Source organism: Microcebus murinus, chromosome 7 (assembly GCF_040939455.1).
Source record: "Microcebus murinus isolate Inina chromosome 7, M.murinus_Inina_mat1.0, whole genome shotgun sequence".
NCBI classification, from domain to species: Eukaryota; Metazoa; Chordata; class Mammalia; order Primates; family Cheirogaleidae; genus Microcebus; species Microcebus murinus.
The window spans coordinates 3483131-3507150 of NC_134110.1; the positions used below are offsets into that span (position 1 = coordinate 3483131).

Below are 24020 nucleotides of genomic sequence, written 5' to 3' on the forward strand. Positions count from 1 at the left end.
ACCCCTTCAAATGCCACACTGTGTTGTGTTTCTTTTTCCTAGGGAGAGGATTCACAGCTTTGATTCGATTTTCCACGTGGTCCAGGACATAACCTGTGGGTGGTTGAAAAGGTGTTTAGAAATCATGGTTGGCCCACAGACTCAGAGAACCCCAGGAACCAAGGGAACAAACTGATCGCCCCAGCAGTTTGAGGGGCTAAACGCCTGTCTTTTAGGGGGTGGAGGAGCCCTGTTGAAGGTATTAAGAATATTTTGGCTTCAAGTAAGACTGGCTAGTTTACATGACAAAGAAACATATTGGAAGAATGTCAGAGTATCTCAAGGAATCCAAGGGAGACTTGGAAATCTAGGCCTCAGGAGGGACTGAAGCCAGGCTGGCTTCCAGAAGCTTGGCTCTCTGAGTTGTTTTTCTCTAGACAATTCCTGTAAACACCTGGCTGGCTGGCCAGGCACGTGTTTAGCGAGCTCCTGACACTGGGCTGGGCACTGAAGATGCGGAGACGTACGTGGTCCCTGCTCCCAGGGGCTTCACAAAATCCCAGGTTCTTGGGGAGTTGACAGAGTTTCCCGGTACAGACTCAGCTGCTCGATTTCTTGTATATATTGAGGACAGTGTTCAAAGAAGGGGCCTGCCGACTTGCACCCTTCATCTGTTCAGAGTAAACACGTACACACGCTGCTGAGGAGGCCGCAGCAAGCAGATCCAGCCATCCTACACCCAGTCACAAATGAGCTTTGCGGTGGGGACACCCCACAGACTGTCCTCCTCTGCATCCTAAGATACTTCCATGAGGACTCTGTTCCCTTAGAAGCTTGAGAAACCCAAAACGGGCTGGTGGCACTCTGAGCGCCCATTCCCGTGCCACCCTCTCTCAGAAGCATTCTTTCCTGGGCGCTAAAAGCTCCAGAGCGCCAGGGACACATGGCGGGGAGCAAACATTAGGAGGGTCGGTCATTGGATGCAGTCAGGGGATCTGTCCTCTCCAGCCCTGATCCCTCCATCCCTGGACTTGTGCACCGTGACTCTGGAAGATGTGACATTCCAGCAGGCATGGGCACAGCAGAGTTCCGCGGGACCTGCCGCATTTGGCTGATGCAGTACAGTACGCAGGAGGACCTGAGAGTCCTGTGGCAGTTAGACTCTTGCTTCACTTCGTTTGCAGGGAAGTGAGTTCCCTGCAGCCTCAGTTGGTTTGAAGCAGTGCTGTGTGGTGTAGAGAGCGTCAGGTAACTATGGATAGCGGAGCCGGAGAGAGACAGCGGGCCACAGTGGCCTTTCTGGGGAGGACAGATCTCTGCTCCCCTGGCAGCAGGGGCCTGGCGTAACAAGCTTTCGCCAGGGAGCGGGCTGGGCCTCAGAGGCGCAGTGCCGGGTGGGGGGCTCTGTGTTGGCTGCTGGACCTCGACAGGGCTGAGTCGGGGTGGCCGTGGCGAGCGTGAGCGTGTTTTCAAGGCCATGGGGCACTTTTACCCCTGGCGCGGTGGCCAGTGTGCCCATAGATCCTTTGAGCAAGTACTAGGCTGCCGGGAGGAGGCGAATGGCGGGGTCACCCACAGGACAGCCTTTCCTGCGCCTGGTTTGAAAGATCCTCTTGTGCTTGAAGGGTAGGGACTTCTGAAGGGCGCTCATGTGGAACACGAATATTTTCATTAACATTGCCATTTCCCAAATCTCGTCGTCATTTTGTTTCTTCCTGGTCCCTTCCCATGCAGCTAGGCACTCAGCCATTTCCCCAGGCTTCTGTGTGGGTCCCAAGTCCGCTGCCTCTCCCGTGCACGGGGTGAAGTCCCAGGCCACAGTGCGGGTCGCCCTCCGACAGCAGGAGCAGCTGAGTGGAATCACAGCTCAGTTCGGTGCATGAGGAAGCCCCGGCGATTCGCTCTAGATGGGGCGCCGGGCTTTGCAGCATGTGGGAGGCTGCCAGAGACAGAAGGCCTCGGAGGCCCCGCAGTGCTTCTGGACTCGATCCTTTGGCCTGATGGGGTTTTCAGCCTAGAAGGAAAATGATCAGATTTGCATTTTAGGTAGATTTTTTTTTTCCTGGCAGCAAGTCAGATTAGAATGTTTTAGTCCAGGGTAGAGCTGATGAAGGGTTGAGTAAGAGTTGGAGGGACTTAAAAAATACTGAGGGAGCACTCTGGGAGGCCAAGGTGGGTGGATCATTTGAGCTCAGGAGTTCAAGACCAGCCTGAGCAAGAGTGAGACCCCATCTAAAAATAAAAAGAAATTAATTCACCAACTAAAAATATACATACAAAAAATTAGCCGGGCATGGTGGCACATGCCTGTAGTCCCAGCTACTCGGGAGGCTGAGGCAGAAGGATTGCTTGAGCCCAGGAGTTTGAGGTTGCTGTGAGCTAGGTTGATGCCATGGCACTCTAGCCCTGGTGGCAGAGTGAGACACTGTCTCAAAAAAAAAAAAAAAAAAAAAATATATATATATATATATGAGCTAAATTGGCAGAACTGGGTGGGCGATGAGGGCAGAAAGCCTCGGGTGGTGACAGGTGGGAGGCTGAGGCCGCTTCCTGAGATGGAAGAGGAACAGGTGCTGAGGGGAGCAGGTGTGATGGCAGCTTGTTGAACAAATGACGAGCTGGAGCCTCGGTCTGAGGTGGGCAGTGGGGTGTGTGGCTTTCCCTCCTGCAGATCCCCCTCCCCTGCCGAGGGGCCCATGCTCTCACCTGCCTCACGTCCAGATGAACAGAGACGGTCCTGCCAGGCCCTTCTTGGTCACATGCTGCTGACCCTGCCCAGGGCTGGGAGTTCTTCCCTGAAGCCCAGGACAGTTAGAGAGAATCACTCACAGCTGCCTGGAACAGTTTCTTCAGTCTTCGGAGGAATCCAAGTTGCTAGGAAGGATAAAGGGGGAAAGTTTCTATGAAAAAAAAAAAATTGAAAGAAGGGAGAACTCCAAACAAAAACCAGAATACGTTGTTCAAGTTCAATTCTTTGTGCCTCTGAGGACTGGAGAGACCTTGAGCTGTGTCTGCTTTCCAGGATGGCCACTTCTGATTTTCCCCAGAAAATCAGAGGAAAATGTCCTATCATTAAGGAGGCGTGTCCCATCTTCCTGAGTCGCCCGGCCAAGGCTGCAGCACCAGAGTCCCCGCTGCGTGACTGTGACCTGCCACTGTCACCGAGACTTCTCACATAAGCCCTCAGATGTCTCCTTTGTCCAAAATGTTCCAAATCAGCTCTTCCTCTTCTCTTTGAAGGGAACTGTTAACCACACGCGGACACAAATTATCTTGAAGTGAGGTTGGCAGTCTTGACAAGTAGCAATTAGCACAGAGGAAATCGCCCAAAGGGATCCCAAGGAGTGTGCTAAGGGGACAGTGAGGCTGTGAGTGTTCCTGCCCTCCCTGAGCCGCCACCCCAGGCCTGTAGGGCAATTGGGAACCAAACACTACAACTAGTCTAGGGAAGGGAACACCAGTGTGGGCATTTTCATTTAAGAACCCTTTGCCCATCCTTCTCTCTCTACCTCCCGGAAGGAAAGTAGACGCCTTGGTCTTCGCTGATGCCATTAGAAGGACTATTGCTCAACCGCAGTCCAGCAAGCATTGCAGGGCAGCGTTCTGCTCTTGAGAGAAGCTTTCCAAAAATAATAGAAGCTGTGTATTCCCAGAATTAAACTGGGACTCGTCTGTCTACCCACCGGAGAGGACATCCTACCTCAGCCTGCTGCAGAGTGTTAAAAAGGGACTTGCGTGTTCTGATAAAAGAGCTTATGAAAAGGGACAGGAGGGAGAGCCAAATGTAAGAACGAAATGTTGAAGTTTAGATTCTTTCTGGCATCTGACCTGAGTTGTCGCTGTTCTAAGACGGAGGAAATGCTTTCTGCCATTACGAGGGAAGGGTCCGGGATGGTGTTGCTAGTGCTGTGTGGTGGACCTGCCTACACCCTGATACACACGCGGCGTTTGCTTTTTTGGTGGTGGGGGGGGGGGGTTTATTACTTTGCTGGCAAAAGAGGGAACATGACAGACCTTCTCGTCTCAAAATCCAAATTTCCTTGGTATTTGCTTTTGACCCATTTCAGTGATTTCATCTGTAATTCAAAATTGTCCCCTTACGTTCACTTCATTAACTCAGGTAGTTGTAAGAACTTTGTTCTATCATCTACTTTTCTGCCTCCTGATTTAAGGGGCCAGTCTTTTTTAAATGGGGGTATTAATCGTTCTTTTGATAGATTTTAGTTAGGATGCTTTGGGCTGCAGGTGACAGAGAACCTAATCACAGGGCTTAAACAAGTGGGGTTCTTCTCTTGCAGGAGAGAAGTCTTGGGGCAGGTGGCTGCTGGCGTTGGGACAGTGGCTCCCTGACATTGGTTCTGAGGTGTGGGTTCTTTCTGCATAATTTCGTTTCTCTTTTCTTTTCTTGGCCTTTCCCTAATGACAACGAGATTGTTTCTCAAGCTCCATCCATCACATTGGCATTCTGGGGAGGGGAGGGTGGAACGACAGCATCTTCTTTGGAAACTGCCCCAGCAGTTGGGTCCCATTATTAACCCCAGTCCCTTGGCTGTCCCCACCACTGCCAACCCCCGCCAAAAAACAAACAAACAAAAAAACCAGGGAAATGGGTCACCATGATTGGCTTAAACCAGCTCTCATTCTCCAGCAACTAGGGAATTTCCTGCCACAGGTAAATTTGAGGTTCTATTAAATTAAGCAAAAAGAAAAACGGATTTTGAATAAGCAAACAGTAGAGTCTGCTGTAGATCCTCAGTGGCCAAGGCCAAACAAAAGCTACAAATAAAATCAAGCAATAATGGTCTTTCATTTTCTATCAGGATAATAATGGTGATTTTTATTAAAATTATCATCACAACTTTAAAAACTACAGAAAATGACCTTAATAAATAAAGACATGAGAATTTGGCAATGTATTTCAGAAACCTTTGTGGTTTGAAAATCCTTGGATCTGTGGGTTTCATTTATAGGAATCTACTATAAGGAAATAACCATAACTGAGAACAAAGATTTGCTACAAGGATTTTCCTTGCAGCATCATTTATAACAGCATGAAAAAAAGAAAAGAAAAAAGAGAAACAATCTAAATGTCCAGCAGTAGGAAATTGGTTAATTAAACTCTAGTATGTCTTCAGGGTAATGTTGCATAGCAATTAAGAAAGATAATGTAGTAGAAAATCATATAATTTCACACAAGTATTAATGTCATATCGTTAATTTCAAAAGAGGCTATAAAGTGAGGTATACAGTATTGTTCCTTTTATTAAAAGACATATATAAATGGATGCACACATACAGATAGAAAAATGTCAGAAGTTTGTGTGCTTAGTGCTAATCTCTGGGTGATGGGACTGTAGGTTTAAAAACATCTTTTTTTCTAAACTGTGTTTTCCAAATTTATAAGCATACGTGCTATGTTTTTATAAAAAGGGAAATTCTAGAAAACTTAAGACTTGGAGGCAGGGGATTTGTTATCAAAGACCAGTCACTTGGCAGCCCATGACATTGGCTCTTTTCTTCTCACAGGTGGAGGCTAGAGAGGTAGTGTTCTGTGTGTCCTCCCAGGGTGCTCTGGAAGCTTCCAAAGTTTTGTTATTGTAGATAAGGATGGAATGAACATCTTCATATTGAAGGCCTTTTTTTTTTTTTTGTCCCTGTGTTCTCAGTCATTTTCACAGAATAGTTTCCCAGAAGTGCTATCACTGGGTCAGTAGATATGAACATTTCTTTTCGCTTACAATACACATTTCCATGTTGCTTCTCAGCCAGGCTGTGCCAATATATAACCAGGAATCTCTCGCCAGCACCAGCTATTGCAGTTGCCTTTAGTGTTTGCTAATTTAGCAGACAAACAATGGTGCCTCATTAGTTTGATCTGCATTTCTAGCTAGGCAGAACGATCTGTTCTACAAGTTGTTTAGCTATTGTATTTTTTATTCATGAATTTGCCATTTATCTATTGAGATTTTCATATTTTTACTTTTGGTTTATATAAACTCTTTCTGTACTAAATAAAATAACACTTTTCTAATTGTGCTAGCCTAGCTCTGGATATTGTCCCCAGGCTCTTGTTTCCTTGCTGGTTTAGTTTTTCTTCCCTTTTCTATTCAAAGGCTTTAAATTGTTATGTAGTCAAGTCTGTCACTTCTGTGATTTTTCTTTTATTTCTTCCAAGTTTAGAAAATTACCCTCCCACCTCTCAAGCAGAAGTTTGATACATGTTCATTTCTGTTTGGATCCAGGTTTTTTTTTCTTTAAATTAGTCTAACAGGGCTGGGCGCGGTGGCTCACGCCTGTAATCCTAGCACTCTGGGAGGCTGAGGCGGGTGGATCACTCAAGGTCAGGAGTTCGAAACTAGCCTGAGCAAGAGCGAGACCCCATCTCTACTATAAATAGAAAGAAATTAATTGGGCAACTAATATATATAGAAAAAATCAGCCGGGCATGGTGGCGCGTGCCTGTAGTCCCAGCTATGTGGGAGGCTGAGGCAGTAGGATCGCTTGAGTTCAGGAGTTTGAGGTTGCTGTGAGCTAGGCTGATGCCATGGCACTCACTCTAGCCTGGGCAACAAAGCGAGATTCTGTTCCAAAAAAAAAATTAGTCTAACAGCATCCAGACTTTTTAAGGCTTGATTTTTTTTTTTTTTTAATCTTAACCCTTTAAGTCATCAATAATTTCTCATGCTATGGGTTTACAGTTAAGGATTTAAATTCATTCCTCCCCCTCTCCCCCAGTTTATTGAAGTTATCTCAATCATATGTTGAATAATCTTCCCCATCAATTTTTCATTCCTCCTTTGTCATAGGTAATTTTTATATAATGCTAAGATCCATTTCTCACCTGTTCTGTTCCATCATACGTCTACTAATACCACATTTTGTTAAATGATTATTTAAAATATATCCGGCAGGGCTTATCCTACCTCATTACATTTTAAGCTTATTGTCTGAAATTTTCTTTTTGATTCTCGCCTCTTTGAATGTAAACAAAATCATCTACAAACTCAGTGTGCCTCTGAGGACAGGAACCAAGTCTTTGACATGATTATTTTTTTATTTCTTGCACAAGGGGTGTGCAAGCCTGGAACCCAGAGTTCATTCATCCTCTGAACAACCTTATTTGTGCCGTGCCTGCTTTCTGCCAGGTGTGGGAGAAGTGTGCAGAGAGGAAAGGTGTGGACTCTGCCATCAGGGAGTTCACAATATGATGTTTTTACTTCAGGGGTCCCCAAAGCGGGGGGCGGGAGAATGACTTTTCCCATCCTCGCTGGACCTATTTTAAGCAACAGGGAATGTGATTCTCCCCTGACAGTCTTGGAAAGGTTAAATGTGAAGCCCTGTGGCTGTGCCGTTATTGACAGGACTGGCAGGAGCTACGCAGGCCAGAACAGAAAGGCTGACCTTTGCTGCTTAGGACCAGGGTGTCTGGTATGTGGCAAGGCTTCCCGAAGCTGACCACGGTTGTCAGAGGATGGCCGGGCTCAGGAATAAATGAGTTCCCAGCAAAACCCACAGACGCGTCAGTAGCCTTGCAACTCACTAGCTTTTTTTTTTTGTTTTTTTCGGTTTATAGCAACCACATTTAGCGTTCTCTTGCTTTTTAATACATACCAGCATTATCTATCACAGGCTGTTCTCTGTTCAAACAATAAATTTGCTAATGAAAATCAGTTACCTTGTCAGTGACTGAGCTAGTGATTGATATGGTTGCCCTAGGATTTTAAGAATTTTTATTATAGAAATATTAAAACATTTTAAAAAAATAGTAGATGGCATAGGATAATGAACACTCATATACATGTCACCGAGAACTAACAGTTATTAACATTTTGCCACATTTCTTCATTTATTTTGTTGAACTGCTTTAAATTAGACATATGAAGACCTTTTACCCCTAAACATGAGTATTCATCTCTAAAAAAAAAAAAAGATATTTTCCCACATAACTACAACATCATTAGCACTTATGACAAAATAATAACTCCTGGGTAGCATTTAATATCCAGTCCATGTTCCAATTCTCCTGTTTGTCCCCAGTAGTCTCTTAGAGTTGGTCTGTTTGGAGTAGGATCCAATCATAAGCTATATGCTGCACTTTACTTTTTTTATATCTTAAGCTTTTAAAATCTAGAGCCATTCTTCCCCCGCCTCCAAACTTTTTGAGTATTTTTCATAACTTCAACTTATAGGAGTTTTTGGATCTTTGCAGCATAGATTTTGAAGTTTTTCATGGATTCCTTTGGTGGTATAGCTACATTTCATTTGTTGCTTTTGTGTTAGTTCATTGAAGGCTTTGGGGTTTGTTTTAATACTTCGTCATCAAACTAGCTTTCGTAGCTTATAAATTGATTCAGGTCTGACCTTGGCTAATAGTGTTTACTGGAAAAAGCATTATTTATGTTCGTTTCTTTTTAATCTCAAATACAATTCTTCTGGATTTATGCAGATTTTATTGGTTTAAATGGATGCAGAATAATGGAGGTGGGTTCAGAATGTCAGCCACGAATAAAGTTAATAAAAACCTTAATTCTCCTTGTTCAGTTTGCAGAGAAGTTCCAGGAGGTGAAAGAAGCTGCCAAACTAGCCAGAGACAAGTCCCAAGAGAAAATCGAGACCTCGAGTAATCATTCCCAGGTAAGAAATGTGTCCACAAAATACGTCTGAGTGGGATCAGTAATCGAGGCTCTTTGTTCCTTGTCACTTTGGGCGAGAAATAGGGAACTTTGGTAGCAGGGCAATTTCAAATTTTCAACTATGAGCCTGATCACAGTGAAATGGACAAGACGTGTTTTTATGAGACTGTTGAATTTTTCAGGATGTGGTACTGTATTTTTGGCAGAAAATGGTGAGATTCGAGTTAATATGTCTGTAGCCCTGAGAGATGTTCTCTGGTCACTCTGTTTAAACGCCAGGGGCAAAGCATCATGTTTCTCTGCTCTGGTGGGAGGTGAGCCTAGACGTAGGATGCTGTTCGTAGATGCAGGTACTTGTGTCCATGAGAGGGAAAACTTGAGCCAGAGAGTCCTTGTGTCCTTCCAGTTTTAACAAACGTCAGGTAGGAGATGATGCTCCAACAGCTCTGTTTTAGCCAGAGATCTGGCTTTGCCAGGAATTGAGTAGTCTGTTTACTTAAAAGTGTGAGGATTGACTGAAAAGGACCTGTTTTAACCCGAAATAAAAATACCTGTGTTCCTGATGTCTAGATTAGTGTATGTGATGGTAGGGGAAGGCCTGACCTAGTGACAAGGTCATATGTAGACAGACAAGGAAAGGGGAGACTTAGGAGTGATTCTGGGTCAAGAACAAGACAGCCAGGGCCCCGCTTGGCGGGGGACGCACGGAGATGCGCTTGCAGTTGCTGGGAAGGACCTAGCATTCTTCATCAGTGACCAGTTGATTATTTATTAGCTGTCGGTTTTATGGTTTATAACTGGGTGATTGGTAGACATTAGGAGTGGTTTTTGACTGTTGATCTAGAATGGACATGAGTGTGTGTGCGGGTGGTAAGGCAGTCAGGGAGTGACAGGGCAGGAAGGTCATCGAGGAGACTGTGGGGTGGAGAGTGACTAGGCCAGGGGGCAAATGGGGACAGAGTACAGGAAGAGAATCAGGAGGCCTGGGCATCTTGAGCAGTCAAGATCCACACCCTGGACTTGACTATCAGCCTCATGGAAGCAGTAGCCGGAGACTTGGATGTACGGAGAAGCAGTGGGGAGAGGAGGGCAAAAGCTCGAGCCCTGGGTGATGAGCCCCAGGTGTGGGAGGGGAGGAGAACTTCAGCATGGCTGAACCCCAGGGAGGAGCATGTTCGGTACATCAGTGCTCAGAGAGCAATTGCCGATAAGGGCCCTGGCTTGCCAGCTGCTGTGGACAGGAGATTTGGTGGCTCCAGATGCTTCACGAAGGCAGAGCCTATGTATGTTTGTCTTGAGTTATATCCCAGCACCTCGTTCTGGGCTCATCGTATGACAAACGCTCCATATGGATTTATGGAAGCGAATATATATTGGGCTTCAGGTAGATGGGAACTTCCCTGAGTCTTTCTGAATCATCTTTAATATAATCTAAGACGGACACTGTTAATTTTGTATACTAATTAACTTGAGAGTCTGTATCATTGGGCACCTGAATGATCCATGGTCTAGAAAGTCTCTAATATCTTTTTCTGAATACCACTTATTACAGTGATATCTTTAAACGTCAGTATCTGAATTTCTCTAAATCAGGTTTCATTTTAATATTTGTCCCCCCAAAAGTATTTTAAACCTTTAAAAAGTCAAGTATACTTAATAAGATATTATTTTATGTATATGCATTAATTATGTAGAAATTTTTTTTGCCTCTAAACTTTGTTTTTACCTTTCCTGATATTTGCCCCAGTACAGATATTATTATACATTTCTTTTTCATTAGAAACCACACAATTGCTTGGTTTCCTGACCAAGGTTTCCAAATAGTTGAAGATTTAACCAACCTAATTTAAAAAACATTTAATGTGGGGGTTTTGTGACTATAAAAGCAATACATGTTTATTGTAGAAATAAAAAATATACCATGTTATAAAGAAAGGAATAAAAAATCACCTGAACTCTCACCATTCAAAGATTTATTTTGTTGATAATTTTGTGTATATCTTTCTAATATAGTTCTCTAGTATATTTTTATATTACCCTTTTTAAAACTTTTTATGTCACAATCATTCCTTTTTAAAACTGTTTTAAATGGCTAAACAGTATTCGAGTGTGTGTGTGTATCAAAACTTATTCCATTAACCTTCTATAAATTGGGCCATCTGTGTTTCTAATTGTTCATTAATATAAATAACACTGTGTTGAAGGTTCTTGCACATCTTTGTGTATATGATATCTGCAGGATAAATTCTTGGAATGGAAGTTCTGGGTTAAAGATACGGATGTTTGTAAAGCTTTTGATGCCTGCTGCAAACTTAGCCTACAGAAATGTACAATTCTCACTCCCACCAGCAGTGAATAAGGCTTTTTCCTCCCACACCGTCATCAGCAAAGCTTTGTTGGTTTGACAGATGAAAAATGTATCCTATTGGCTTTTTTCATTTTGTATTCTTTACTAGTGAGATTAAATATTTTTCATGTTTATTGACTATGCTTTTCTTCTTTTGTAAATATCAGTTGCCTAGCCTTTTCTTTAAGTTAAGGTGTTCATTTTTTTAATATTGATTTCCAAGAGCTTTGTTTTTTAACATGAAAAATTTTGAACATATTCAAAGCTGGGCGGACTTGTGTAATGAACCTCCACGTAGTACCCATAGGTGAGCTTTAGCAATTAGGAGTTTATGACCAATTTTTCTTCCCTACTTCCCCTTTCCCCTCCCCCATATTTTAAAGCAAATTCCAGATATCCTCCCATTTCATCCATAAATATTCAGTGTGTAGCTCTAAAGGATGAGGACTAATAGTTTTTCAGTACAGGAAAGGTATTAACATTTTGCTTCTTATATGTGCTGCATATATTTCCCCGCAAGTTTTTGTTTGCATTTTAATTATGTTTATGGCATGTTTTTGCAGTGCATAAATTTAGTCAGACTTATACATCATTCTCTTCTGGTTTCCTTCTTTGCCTTGTGCTTATTGGAGGTTAAATGAGATCTAAGATCTTATGTAGCACTAGATGAGATTTCCCCTCCATGTGGTATGATTTTTTTTTTTTTTTTTTTTTTTGAGACAGAGTCTCGCTTTGTTATCCAGGCTAGAGTGAGTGCCGTGGCCTCAATCTCCTGGGCTCAAGCAATCCTCCTGCCTCAGCCTCCCTAGTAGCTGGGACTACAGGCATGCGCCACCATGCCCGGCTAATTTTTTATATATATATCAGTTGGCCAATTAATTTCTTTCTATTTATAGTAGAGACGGGGTCTCACTCTTGCTCAGGCTGGTTTTGAACTCCTGACCTTGAGCAATCCGCCCGCCTCAGCCTCCCAAGAGCTAGGATTACAGGCGTGAGCCACAGCGCCCGGCCTCATGTGGTATGATTTATTACAGAAAACACATCAGAGCATTCATAACAGTGCTAAACAGTGAGACAGTGGCAAACATCCTATTTGGTTCTTGTTTTGTTAATGAACGTGATGATCTAACTCTCCAGAGCCCCAAGGTCTTCGTTGTCGCACTTTTCTCCCTCCCGAGTCACTACTTCCCGTTCCTTGTTGTTTATGACAGTCCCTCCTCTTCTGTGACTTCCTTCCTGTGGTATTTAAGGAGACCAGGTATCCAAGGTTGGCAGGTTTATCTGTAAGTTTGAGCGAAGAGGCGCTCTGAGCATAGCCTGGAGTTCTTTTATCAGCAGAGCGCACAGACCTGACGGCTCACGTGGTCCTTAGGCCTTTTCCCATAGTCAGCCCTTCTGAGCGTTAGTGTCCGCTGTGTTCTGGCTGGGGGAGTTGGCTCGGCCGCACTCACGACAGTTTCTCCTTACGCCTGATCTGCTGCCCACGTGAGGCTGAGCCGTGATGTGTGCAGGTGATTGGCCCTGACCAGAATGTGCGTGTGAAACCCCCTCTTCCGCTCAGGCATCCAGCGTCAACGGGACGGACGACGAGAAGGCCTCTCACGCGGGTCCAGCCGACACGCACCTCAAGTCTGAGAATGACAAGCTGAAGATTGCCTTGACGCAGAGGTAAGGGCGGTCTGAAATCCAGGTCCCGTTTCCCCCATGCTCGGCACTTCCTGGCGAGCCTGTCCTGGTGGGCAGGGTTTCTGGAGATTGGAAGGGGAGAAGGGCTTCCTGGCCCTTCTGTCTGGCCAGCCACGTCAGCGTCAGCTGAGTGTACCAGCGTGTCAGTGCGAGAGGTGTGATTGTGTGTGTCGGTGTGTGGTGTGTCCCTGTGCTTAAGCTTGCTTTTGTTTTCCGGGGGGCAGATTTCTCATTATTCACATGTAAGTCTGAGTCTTGGTTGGGCATCTAAGAAAAACATATAAAAACCTAAGAAACTATTAAAAATATGAAATCACACAAAAATCAATGAATGGCTTTCCTATATACAAAAAGTCACATAGAATATATATTTGAAGAAGAGATTTCTTCTACAATATGATCTAGAATCATAAAATACACAGGGATAAACTTAAATGTATAAGATCTACATGAAGCAATCTTTAAAATGATTTTGAGGATCATAAATAAATCATTCAACAAATAGAAAGATACATTCTTTGGCTGAGCACAGTGGCTTACACCTATAATCCCAACACTTTGGGAGGCAATGTGGGAACATCACTTGAGGCTAGGAGCTCAAGACCAGCCTGGGCAACATAACAAGACCCTATTTCTAAAAAAAAAAAAAAAAAAAAGCTAGGTGTGGTGGTGCACACCTATAGTCCCAGCTACTTAGGAGGCTGAAGTGGGAGGATCACTTGAGGCCAGGAGTTCAAGGTTACAGTAAGCAGCATCATCATACCACTGCACTCCAGCCTGGGTGACAGTGCAAGATCCTGCCTCTTAAAAAATTAAAAACATATATTCTGTATATTCTATTGAGAAGTGGTTGAAAGCCCTGATATCTTTTTAAAAAAATGTTTCCCTTAAATTGACCTATAAATTTAATACAATCCGTATAATGATGTCAGTAAGATTTTAATTTTTAATGATTGTATGAGCCGTGCTTGGTTTTGTATCTTGAGAACATGGCTCACTTCCCGCAGGCTGCACGTCATGGTGTGGCTGGGCTCATGTGCGCAGTCGGGGCTTTGCGCTCACCAGCCGGGGGTCTGCCCATCCTGCCCAGTCCCCCTGAAACTGCCCTCCCCAGAGCTGCCCGTGTAAGAACTGGATCATCTTAGAAGCTTTGTCACCTCAGGCTTCTATGAAAAAATCCCACAAACTTGGGTGGCTTAGACAACAAACCTTTATTTCTCACAGTTCTGGAAACTGAGTTCCAAGTGACAAAGTGACTCCTTACCCAGGGACACCTAGCTGGTGAATCTTTCCATCACCTTCCCTGCCTGCTTTCCTCTCAAGGCTGCAGTTGCAGTCTCTTCAGGAACCTTCTCAGAGGCAGCCAGTCCCTTGCACAGCTGGCGCACAGCTGGCCTGGCCAGTGCTCGGAGCTCAATTCCAGTCACCTGACACGGAGGTTTTGGAAAGCATGTGTGACCCTTAGATCTGACCACCTGCCTTTGGACGGTGGGTCTTTTTCAGGTACTTCAAAGGACACAACTGTGACCAATCTCTTTTCTTACTCATCAGGAAATTGTGAGCTATTTTTGGTGGTTCAAGTCACAATGGGCTGCCTGGATGAAAGCATTTCACCCCTAAAAATAAACGTTTTCAAAGCTAAGTTCAATGAACAGTGAGCTACAGGAATGGGCATGAAGCCGTTTCCCTAAATTAGCTTCAATGCTCAATCATCCACTCTAAAATTCACCAGATAATAACACTTTACTATTTTTTCTGTCAGTGTTTGAAACTGAAACTAAGTATTTCCCACTTGCATTCCTAGGTCCTCGAGGCTAAGGGATGAAAGATAACAGATGATTCAGACACAATTGTGTTTACTTTAAAAAAAAAAATGTAAATCCTTTAGAAAGAGGACTCCCCTCTGCCAGGCGTGGACGTCCTGATGGGCTGTCATGCGCAGCTCTGCCCTGTCACTCAGGTCACAGTGGGCGCCACAGATACCGGGACTCGGAGGCAAGGAAATTAGAGGAGGGTTGAAGGGAACAGTGACTGAGGGAACCTGATTCCAGTTTGTTTGTTTGTTTTGAACTTCTTCCACACTGAGCACGGAGAATAGAAGATAAGATGCCATAGGTGTCCCTCAGGCCACCGGTCTCCTCACACCCCTGAGGGGACGTGGGCCAGCCAGGGCTCCCTCACACACCTCGGGGTTAGAGCCCCCGTTCTGCCCACAGTGGTGGACTCCCTGTCACTGCCCCTCTGTCCTCAAGCCCTGGGCTCTCAAGTACGGATTCCTTTAAAGGCTCTGAGGAGGCCCAGGTCACAGATGGGCTGTTACCACCCTGGAGCCAGGGTGCATGTTCGATTGTTGGTTTAAACCCGGGTCCTTGAGGCGTCCCAGGCCTCCGTGAGATTCTCAAAGGGCCCCTGGGCCAGCCTGGCAACTCAGAGCCTCGGTCCTTGGGAAGGAGCCGGCGTGAAAGGTTCCTTGGCAGCACGTCAGCAGGGACTGGGGTCAGGTCTCCGCCACACTCTGCGGCCTTCACGCTTAGCTCTGTGTCTTCATCCATTAAGAACTCTGTTCTCCTGTAAGGGGATTCTTTAAGGAGCCAGCCGGCAAGGTGACGTGCTCACAGCAGAGGGGGCCAGTCCCTCTTGGCACTTGGTCGGTGCAGCCAGGCCCACCAGCCAGCCCAGTGCGGGAGAGGGGTGGCCCCTGGGCTGGGCTGAGGGGCAGCAGAGTGGTCCTCAGCGCCTGTCCTGCCCTGCAGCGCGGCCAACGTGAAGAAGTGGGAGATCGAGCTGCAGACCCTGCGGGAGAGCAACGCCCGGCTGACCACGGCGCTGCAGGAGTCGGCAGCCAGCGTGGAGCAGTGGAAGCGGCAGTTCTCCATCTGCCGCGACGAGAACGACCGGCTCCGCAACAAGGTGGGCCTCGGTGGGCTGTGGGGGACGGGGCCTCCCGTGGTCCTCTCTCACCCCTCTCGCTTGCCCTTGTCCAGAGGCCTTGCTGCCCCTCCCGCGGAACGTCCTCCACCTCCCTGCCCTTCTTGGTAGGCCTGTAACATGCACATAGAGCATTACCTTTCCTGAACCAAGGTGTATGATTCATGCTGCTGAGGCGAAGACAGACAAACTGGAGGTGTCAGCCCTGTCCCTCTCCCAGGGCACCCTGATCCTAGTCGTCGGTTGGCCTCTCACTGTGGGGGCCCTCCCGTGGCACTTCCATTTGGAGAGGAGGGATCCGGGGGCAAGTGAGAAACGAGGTTTGGGAAATGATGAGAAGCATCGGCTTCCCCACAGTCAGCATTTCTAAACACGTCAGCTTGGAAGTCAAGACAGGAACATGGCGCTCGAAGCGTGACAGGCATGGGGGATGGGCGCCTGCTGACCACGCGTGTGCTCTCTGACCTTGACATCCCAGCACTTTGATTTTTTCAAAATTCACCTGTAATTAGTCATTCATGCTCTTTGTCGTTCTGCCGAGTTGAGAAGGTGATTTGGGGGCGGCCACAGACTCCCCCATTGAGGCCTTGAGGCTCTGCACTAACCACGTTCTGATGACGGTAGTCAGTCCCCCAGCTGTGAGTGCATGGAGGTCTGTGCCATCAGGGAGGGTGTCGGGGGGACACGACCCATTAAGATTGGTGTCCACTCCCCTTCAGCCCTGTTTATGACCTGCCCTGCTCAGCTCTGACAGAGCCACTGCAGGCCTCTGTCACACCATCTTGCTTTGGTGCTGGTGGCCCGTAAAACGGGCTTGTGTCACTTTTACATCTCCATGCGGGAAGTGCTGACAGTCGGGGCACCAGGCCAGTTGCTGACTTTGCACGTTCCCATCCCAGGCCTGGCAGAGCTGCCTGCCAGAGGGGGACCGATGGCCCTCTCTTTCATTTTTCAAGCAAAGAGCTGAGTTTCTTGCTGGGGCCTGAGCATCAGGACCAAAGGCAGTGCGGGCAGCGGAGCAAGAGCAAAGCAGGGAGCCTGCCCCCTGAGGGTTGGCGCAGGCTGCAGTGCTCTGGTGCCACACGTGGGTCCACTCCTGCTGTCCACTCTGCACACACGTTTTGGCCCCCAGGAAGTGCCCAGCATCTAACGGCAGTGTCAGGGTGTCTCACCCCACACGGGTGACCCTTTTGAGGGCTTAGACTTGGGGAGGAGGGAGAGGTGCAGTCTGGGCATTTGCCTTTCAGCCGTGAGAGGCGGCCACAGGCCAGGCCCCTTCTGTGCATATAAGTAGGGGAAGGTCATCTCGATTTAGAGTGTTTGAAATGTCATGGCTTCCCACTTGGCAGCCACGCCCCACAGAGTAGCTCGGTTGTCTACGCTGCCGGCTTAAATCCTTAAGATGAAACAGAATAATTCAGGACGTGATTAGAGTGATCTAAACATCATTCTGGGGATAAGCAGATGAATTCGGGGGCCATCTGGCTCTAGCCTGAGACAGATCCATACAGCAAACTAAGGTTACTCCTGTGGCCGTGAGAGAAACCAGGAGCCCAGAGCGTCCTGCAGCCGGGTGTCACTACCGACTCGGCCGGTATCAAGCAAGGTGTCCCGTGCACATGAGGGCAAATGGCCCCGTGCGGGGAGTTTATCCCTAGCCACAAAGAAATATCCATGAGTGGATTCGTGTATGGCTTGTTTTAAAAGAAAGCACGAACGTAGCTGTGCTGAGCCCTCTTTAGCAACTGCGGCAAACTGATGCGCGGTGTCCCTTAGATTGACGAGCTCGAAGAGCAGTGCGGCGAGATCAACAGGGAGAAGGAGAAGAACTCCCAGCTGAAGAGGAGGATCGAGGAGCTGGAGGCAGAACTCCGAGAAAAGGAGACGGTGAGTGACGCTGCTCTGGGCACAGCCCCTGGCATCCTGTGGGCCTTGGGAGGTGACCTCCACCCAGGGACGGAGCAGGTGGCTTGGGGCATGTGACCAGCCCTGGCAGCTGCCTGGATGTTGGCACAGAGAGCACCCGGAGCCGCCCCTAAGTGCAGCTGTGGCAGGGCAGAGGCGTCGTGGTCACCCGGCAGCGTCCTCGTCGCAGTGTTACGTGGTCAGTCGCTCAGGCCTCAGAGGGCGCTACGTTTGGTAGGACACTCGGTCACTTCTGCGGGTCACCTGTCAGCAGCGGAGTCCTGCTGGCCAGTCAGGGCCTCGAGGGCCCCAGCCACACAGCCATGTGTTTTCTGTGGGCAGCACAGTTAAGTACACACATGTTGCAGACCATGGGCAAATTACTGAACCTCTCTAGGCCTCAGTTTCCCCATCTAGAAATGGGAATCATAAGAACATCTGCCTTTTTATGTCGGTTTGTGGATTTCATGCGCTAACGCACGTCACGTGGCCCCTGGGATTACCCGATGTTTAAGTGTCAGCATTGTCACCTACTGTCATTTGTGCAAACGGGACAGGTCCCAAAAGCCCCTTCCATTAGGGTGTGCCGGGTCCATGACGATCAAGAGCACGTTTTATCTGACTTGCCGCCATGTTCTCTCTCTAATTCGTGTCTCCCATAGGAGTTGAAAGATCTCCGCAAACAAAGCGAAATCATACCTCAGCTCATGTCGGAGTGCGACTATGTCTCTGAGAAGCTAGAGGTGAGCAGAGGGTGGGGGCGCGGCCGTCCGGCTCAGACTGGAGGCAGTCGTCGTGTTACTCGCTTCTCTGCCGCCTCTCGCTTTCGCTCCTGGGATGGGGAAGAAGCGCAATTTTCTACTCATGAAGAGCTGGCGGTGACTGCACGCCAGATGGCATTGCGGGCCACCCATGTCCCGGGGGCAGGCTCAGTGGCATTTGTCTTTTGGGTTTTCCACTTGAACGAAGCTGTCCTGTGTATAACCATAGTAGGCGACAGTTTCCCACCCACAGAAAGTCCCGGCAGAGCCTCAGGGGAGCAGGGGGCGGGATGGTGGGAGTCCACCTTGGCTGTTCCCAGCCGCTGACCTTGGGCGCTGACCTTGGGCAGGCCTTCCTCCCTGGCCTCAGATTTCTGATCCATCAAATGAGGGTTTCCAGTTCCCTCTGCCCCTCTGTGGGTCTCCTCCCTTCAGGCCCTTCAGCACCCCCAAGAGCACAATGGAACCCAGCGTGGGAACTGCTTCCTGTGCACGGGTCCCAAAAGCCTCAGTTTATGCCCACAAAAAAACCCTCAGTTGACACGAAGACTGGGAGGCAGAGGTCACTTACGGCCTCACCGCTGTCCTGTCTGCTGTGTTTGATTTACCTGGACAAGCCTCGGCTGGCTTGTGGGGCCGACTCCACAGAACATCTCCATGGTAACAGCATGGAGGGCACTGACTGGCCGTCCCGAGTCGCTCCGTGGCCAGGGCTCCCTCACCAAGGGCTGGCGGCCAGCCCCTGGGGCTGAGAAAGCCTCGCTTCTCCGTGGGAGCGGGAGGGCAGGGCCCTTTCCCGTCTGCTCTGTCCCTGTCAGGATGGAACTGAAAGGTGACGTCTGGTTCCTACTTTCTCTGCTGGGCCCTTCGCCAGGGCTCCCTCCAGCAGGACCCCGCGTTCTCGAGTCTGTCCTGGGGTTTCGGGCCAGGTGTGGGTCGCACGCTCGGCCGGCCGTGAGAGGACAGGAAAGGAGGAGTACAGCCAAGTGCGCTCAGCTTCCCTGACGTCATCGCAGGCTCGTGTGTTGGGCTTCACGTGTCCCCAGGGAGCCTCGGCTCCTGGTGGCCAGTGACGGGCTCTGCTCTAGCGGGTGTTGTGGACGACTCCCACCGCCGCCCTGTTTTCCAGAGCCTTCTCCCTCCTGTCTTCCCAGGCGGCGGAGCGAGACAACCAGAACCTGGAAGACAAAGTGCGCTCTCTGAAGACGGACATTGAGGAGAGTAAGTACCGGCAGCGCCACCTGAAGGTGGAGCTCAAGAGCTTCCTGGAGGTGCTGGACGGCAAGATCGACGACCTGCACGACTTCCGCCGCGGCCTCTCCAAGCTGGGCACCGACAACTAGAGCCGCCAGGAGCCCCGAGTGCGCCGCCAGGAGCCCCGCCCGGGACGTCCCTGTCGTGTCACTTCGTGGCCGCCCGCTCCTCCTCTCCGGCGCAGACGGCTCCTCTCGCTTCTCGGCCTCGTGAGGCTGTGGACGCCCGCAAGGTTCTGACTCAGGAATCCAGAACTAGGTCTACCTTAACCACTTACGCAGTCAGGGCAGGGATGTTTCTATCTTTCCTAAGGGCTGTTGCAACCATAGGAACTGGGGGGAAAAAAGTATTTTCTAATCCAAATATCAATATTCTTCACACCAGGCCACATGGCTCCTTTTGTCACATGGCATTCAGAGTCCCCGAACGGCCACCGAGGCCAGTCCCTGAGGCTGGAGGGAGCAACGTCCCTCTCGGTGAGCGCTGAGATGCTTTAAAACAACCCTTTGGTCGAGTCTCAGCCAGAGAAAGAGAACAAGCTGCTGGCGGGTGAGTTTCTGGCATGGTGACCGCCTGCATCCACCGCGCTTGCCAGTTCAAATGGTTGCGATGATGTCCCTTTTCTTGGTTTTAATTTCTAGGCAGATGATTGTGCTGTGAGAACAGCACCCAGCGAGGGGCCTGGCACGGTGCCTGGCACAAAGTAGGTGCTTAATAAATATTTGTTCAGTTAAACATAGAAACAGAACTTAGTGTTTTAATCCAACCCCACAACAGAATTCAAACCCCCGTTGGGTGATGCTCTGCCCCTGGGGGTCTGTGACCCTGGAACCGCCTTCTCCAGACAGGGAGGCCTATGGCCGCGCGATTCCAGGGCCACCGGCTGTCCCTGGTATAGGGGCTGCCTAGGGATTGGGATCTAGGGTGGGATCCTATTACGGTTCGCACAGTTGAGAAGAAATCACACAGGCCCATGAGGGGGAGAACGCGGCTGGCTGGCCTTGGCCTTCGCAGCAGAGAGACCCTGCCCACCTCCGCCCCGCCTTTCTGTCTCGGTTCCTGCTAAGGAAGGGACTGGAGCCAGGAACCCTCTGCTCTGACAGAGCTGCTTAGTGGGGCCAGCGGGCATGCGGGTGCTGCTGGCGTCCCCGTTAGGAGGGAGTGGCTGTGCACGGCACGAGGTCTGGATCCTTGGCCCTGCGCGTTTCTAAATGCCTTGGGCAGGGGAGGCCTTGGTGCCCCCTTACCCCTTTGAGAACCACCTAAGAGAACTTCTCCCTCTGGAAACATTTTCTCACATGGACGGGTTAGGGTTTGGCAGCCTGCGGGGAGGGGTCTACGCAGGCCTGACCCAGGTCCCAGGGTGAGCGTCCAAGTCCTGCTGCTCTGCTTCCCCACGCTAGGACAGCTCTCTGAGCTGGGAAGTCCTGTTTGGGATGGGGATAGAAGGGAAGGCTGTGACCTGCAGCACCAGAGCACTTTAGGGGAGACCCTGCAGGCGGGATGGGGGGCTTTGGTCGAATACACGGGGCTCTTGGCAGGTAGGAAATGAACGCGTGGTCTGGCCTCTAGCTGATTCGAGCTAGGGCGCTGCTGGACCTGCCGTTTCCCCAGAGCGCCATGTGGCTCTTGGGACAGTTGGTAGCAGCTCCCTGCTGGCTGTGCCAGGAGACCAGAGAGCTGGCCTGGCCCAGAGTTGGCCCCATGGCCCAGGAGGGAACAGAGGGGCTGCTTCTCGATCCAGCCTGGCCCACCTGTCCATGGACTGGGCAGGAGCAGGAGATGCTGGATCCAGACACCCTCAGCTTTGGGTCTTTAGGTGGCCTCCACCTCTGTTAGGTGACTTCTTAGTCTAGAAGGAGCCATCTTGACTGACCAGAGCACGCTCAGGTGACGTATTCATCGTAGGATAATTGCTAAAGCCACTTACGCATCCCAGTATCAGCGACTTCAGAAAACCACAGAAGTGGAAGCGTAGGAAAGTGGGAGGAGCCGCCGCCACCGAGGGCTACTGTGAGGTGGAGACCCCTGGTCCCCGCTCACCAGCCACTGCAGAGCTTGTGAGCATCTTGCCGGCAGCAGGTGAGGACGTAGATTCCTCGCCCCCTGCGCCCAGCTCTGAAACTCGCAGCCCCAGAGCCGAGAGTCGCAGGGACTCCTTCATGGGGAAGGTGACTTGGGTCTGGCAGCGAGAGCACCGCCTTACGAAAGCACTGAACTCCCCATCCTTCTGCTTTTCTCTGGAGATCTTAGTGTTTCTTCATTTTCTTTTAAAAATAGTAATGATGATAATGGCCCAGGAACAACCTAGGCAGGCAGTCGGAGACTGGCCCTCTCTGATAGCCTCTAGGGCTGTGAACGGTGGACTCGATTCGGTGAAAATGTCCCGCTGGATTTATCCTGGGGTTCACCTGGGCCGGTGGGAGACGCCCTTGTGCATTCCCACGCCCAGCCCCGTCTCAGTGCCGCGGTGTGTGCGGGCGGGGCGCAAGCCCTTCCCTCGTCGCTCCCCCCAGGAGGTGTAGCCAGGGCTGCGTTTCAGTTTCCAGGTCGGGTCTCCCAGTTTTTGACATTTCCAAGACTGGCTTTCTGTCCCTCGGTGGGGCTGCTTTTCTGCATCTGGGAAACCTGGGGCGTAAAACTCGACAATGAAAACTTGGAACCTCTTTACCCATGAGGTAAAGACCCGACTGGCTGCATTTTAAAGTGGTCAGCTGTGCGGTCCCTCGGTTTCATCTCTGCTGCGGGCGGTCGCTTTAGACCTTATTCGGGTGAGAGGACTGGGCAGAGATTGTTACCCAGGTTTTGCAGACGGGAAGTAGAGACAGAGAAAGTGACGTACCCAGGGTGACCCAACTGTGACCAGTAGTGCGGGCTCTGCATCCAGATGTCCCGGGCCTTGGTACAGTGTCTTTCTGAGCCAGATCGCTGTTCCCCTTTTGGTGACCCTTGGGTGCCGAGAGAAAAAACATTCTTATGTATCCTGATAGGAGCACATTGCAATTATATCATTTTAACGTGTGTCCATAGCAAAGAGCAATTCACAAAGGCATGATCAGAATTACCTCTAGGAATGTTCATTATAAACAGTTCCATTTTTGAATAATTCTGGTTTTGCAGGGATCTCTCCAAGAGGGTTGATTAAAATGACCGTGCTCTGCGAGGAGGCCGGTTGTGTGGAACACAAATCCACCTGGAGTTCTGTATTGATGGCTTTAGCGGAGGCAGAGCAATTTGTTCCAAACGAGCGGGAGGCCCTGAGATTGCAGGACACAAACGGAGCCCGGCTGGGAGGCAGCCTGTCCGCTGCCCGCCGCCTTCCTGGAGCTGAGCTCTTCCTGGGGAGGGAGGAGGCTCGCCCGGTGGGTGGAGCGGGTTCAGTGGAACCCAGCCAGCACCCAGGATGACTGTCCACAGAGGATGGTTGTCCCCGCCTGCGGGCTCTGTGCACACAGCCTCATAGTGGTGGCCGACAGGCCCTGGCTGGTGTGGACTGTTTTCATGAAACATCAAACGAAGGGTGGAACATAACACAGTTCATGCGCTGCCCAGAAGCCTCCCTCTCTATAGAAACCAGCACCACTTTGGACATCAGCCAACCGTGGGGTGTGCCGGGGACCTTACAGTGTGTCCTCACACGTGGCCAGGTGCACCCTTGGAAAAAAAGCAGCTGGCACGTGACTCAGTGCAGGCACTTGGTGGCGCCACCACTGTCTGCTAACTACCCAGAGTGGGCTGTGTGTGCCATTCTTCCCTCTAGAAGTTATGATTCTTCTACTGCCTTGCAATGCCACTGGGTTTGAAGCACTTGCAAACTAGAGGCTTGTAGATCGATGTCAATATGTATTTTCAAACGATGTGCATGGTTGAAAAGGGCCCTGATTTCTGAGTATGTGGCTTCCCCAGAGAAACAGCATATGTTCTGGTAATGGTGGCGGTACCGGCATGGAGAGGGACTCCTTTCTAGAAATGTGTGATTTGCATGTCTCTTCCGTGTACCTATGTCAAAAATATGGGTTTTCTGGTTGACCGGGCAAGCAAGAAGGTGACTTTGATAATTTTGAGCGGGATGAAATGTTCTGGTGAGCCTAGGACTGCATATGTGTGCTGGGGAGGAGGGAGCACGGGGAGGTGGGAGCAACGGTGAGGAAGAGTTTTTAATAACATATGTGTAGACCTAAGAGGAGAACTTATTTTCATATGTCTGGTGGTGGCATTCTGTGTTCTGGAATCCAGTAGCGAGGAGAGCGTGCGGGTCTGTGTTCGCGGTGGAATCGTGCCGCGCCTGCGCTCTCCTACGGCTCAGAGCCCCTGCGGTGGCCTCCTGGGCCCCAGCAGCCCCGGCACAGAGTCCCGGCTGGTGTACCTTTTGGCAGGTGACTGGCAGGACTGACAACGCGCAACTGTCCGGGGGTGTTCCTGTTCTTACCCTGTTGTTGCACTTTCAATAGAAGGTCTTGACTTTACATCATTTGTAGCGATGTCTTGTGATGTGACAGGCAGGAAGACATTTCTTGCATCAAATGA

The 24020-nt window shown here is 49.3% G+C and overlaps 1 protein-coding gene across 1 annotated transcript in view; it reads left to right on the forward strand.

Annotated features, from left to right (window-relative positions):
- Positions 1-20228, forward strand: part of HOMER2 (homer scaffold protein 2) — an 83542-nt gene extending 63314 nt beyond the window's left edge. The window contains exons 4-9 of the mRNA XM_020289124.2: positions 8521-8613; positions 12521-12627; positions 15399-15555; positions 17350-17460; positions 18141-18221; positions 19394-20228. Coding sequence (XP_020144713.1) covers positions 8521-8613; positions 12521-12627; positions 15399-15555; positions 17350-17460; positions 18141-18221; positions 19394-19582 — 738 coding nt within the window. The 3' untranslated portion in view covers positions 19583-20228. The remainder of the gene's footprint in view (positions 1-8520; positions 8614-12520; positions 12628-15398; positions 15556-17349; positions 17461-18140; positions 18222-19393) is intronic.
- Positions 20229-24020: the final 3792 nt, after the last annotated feature.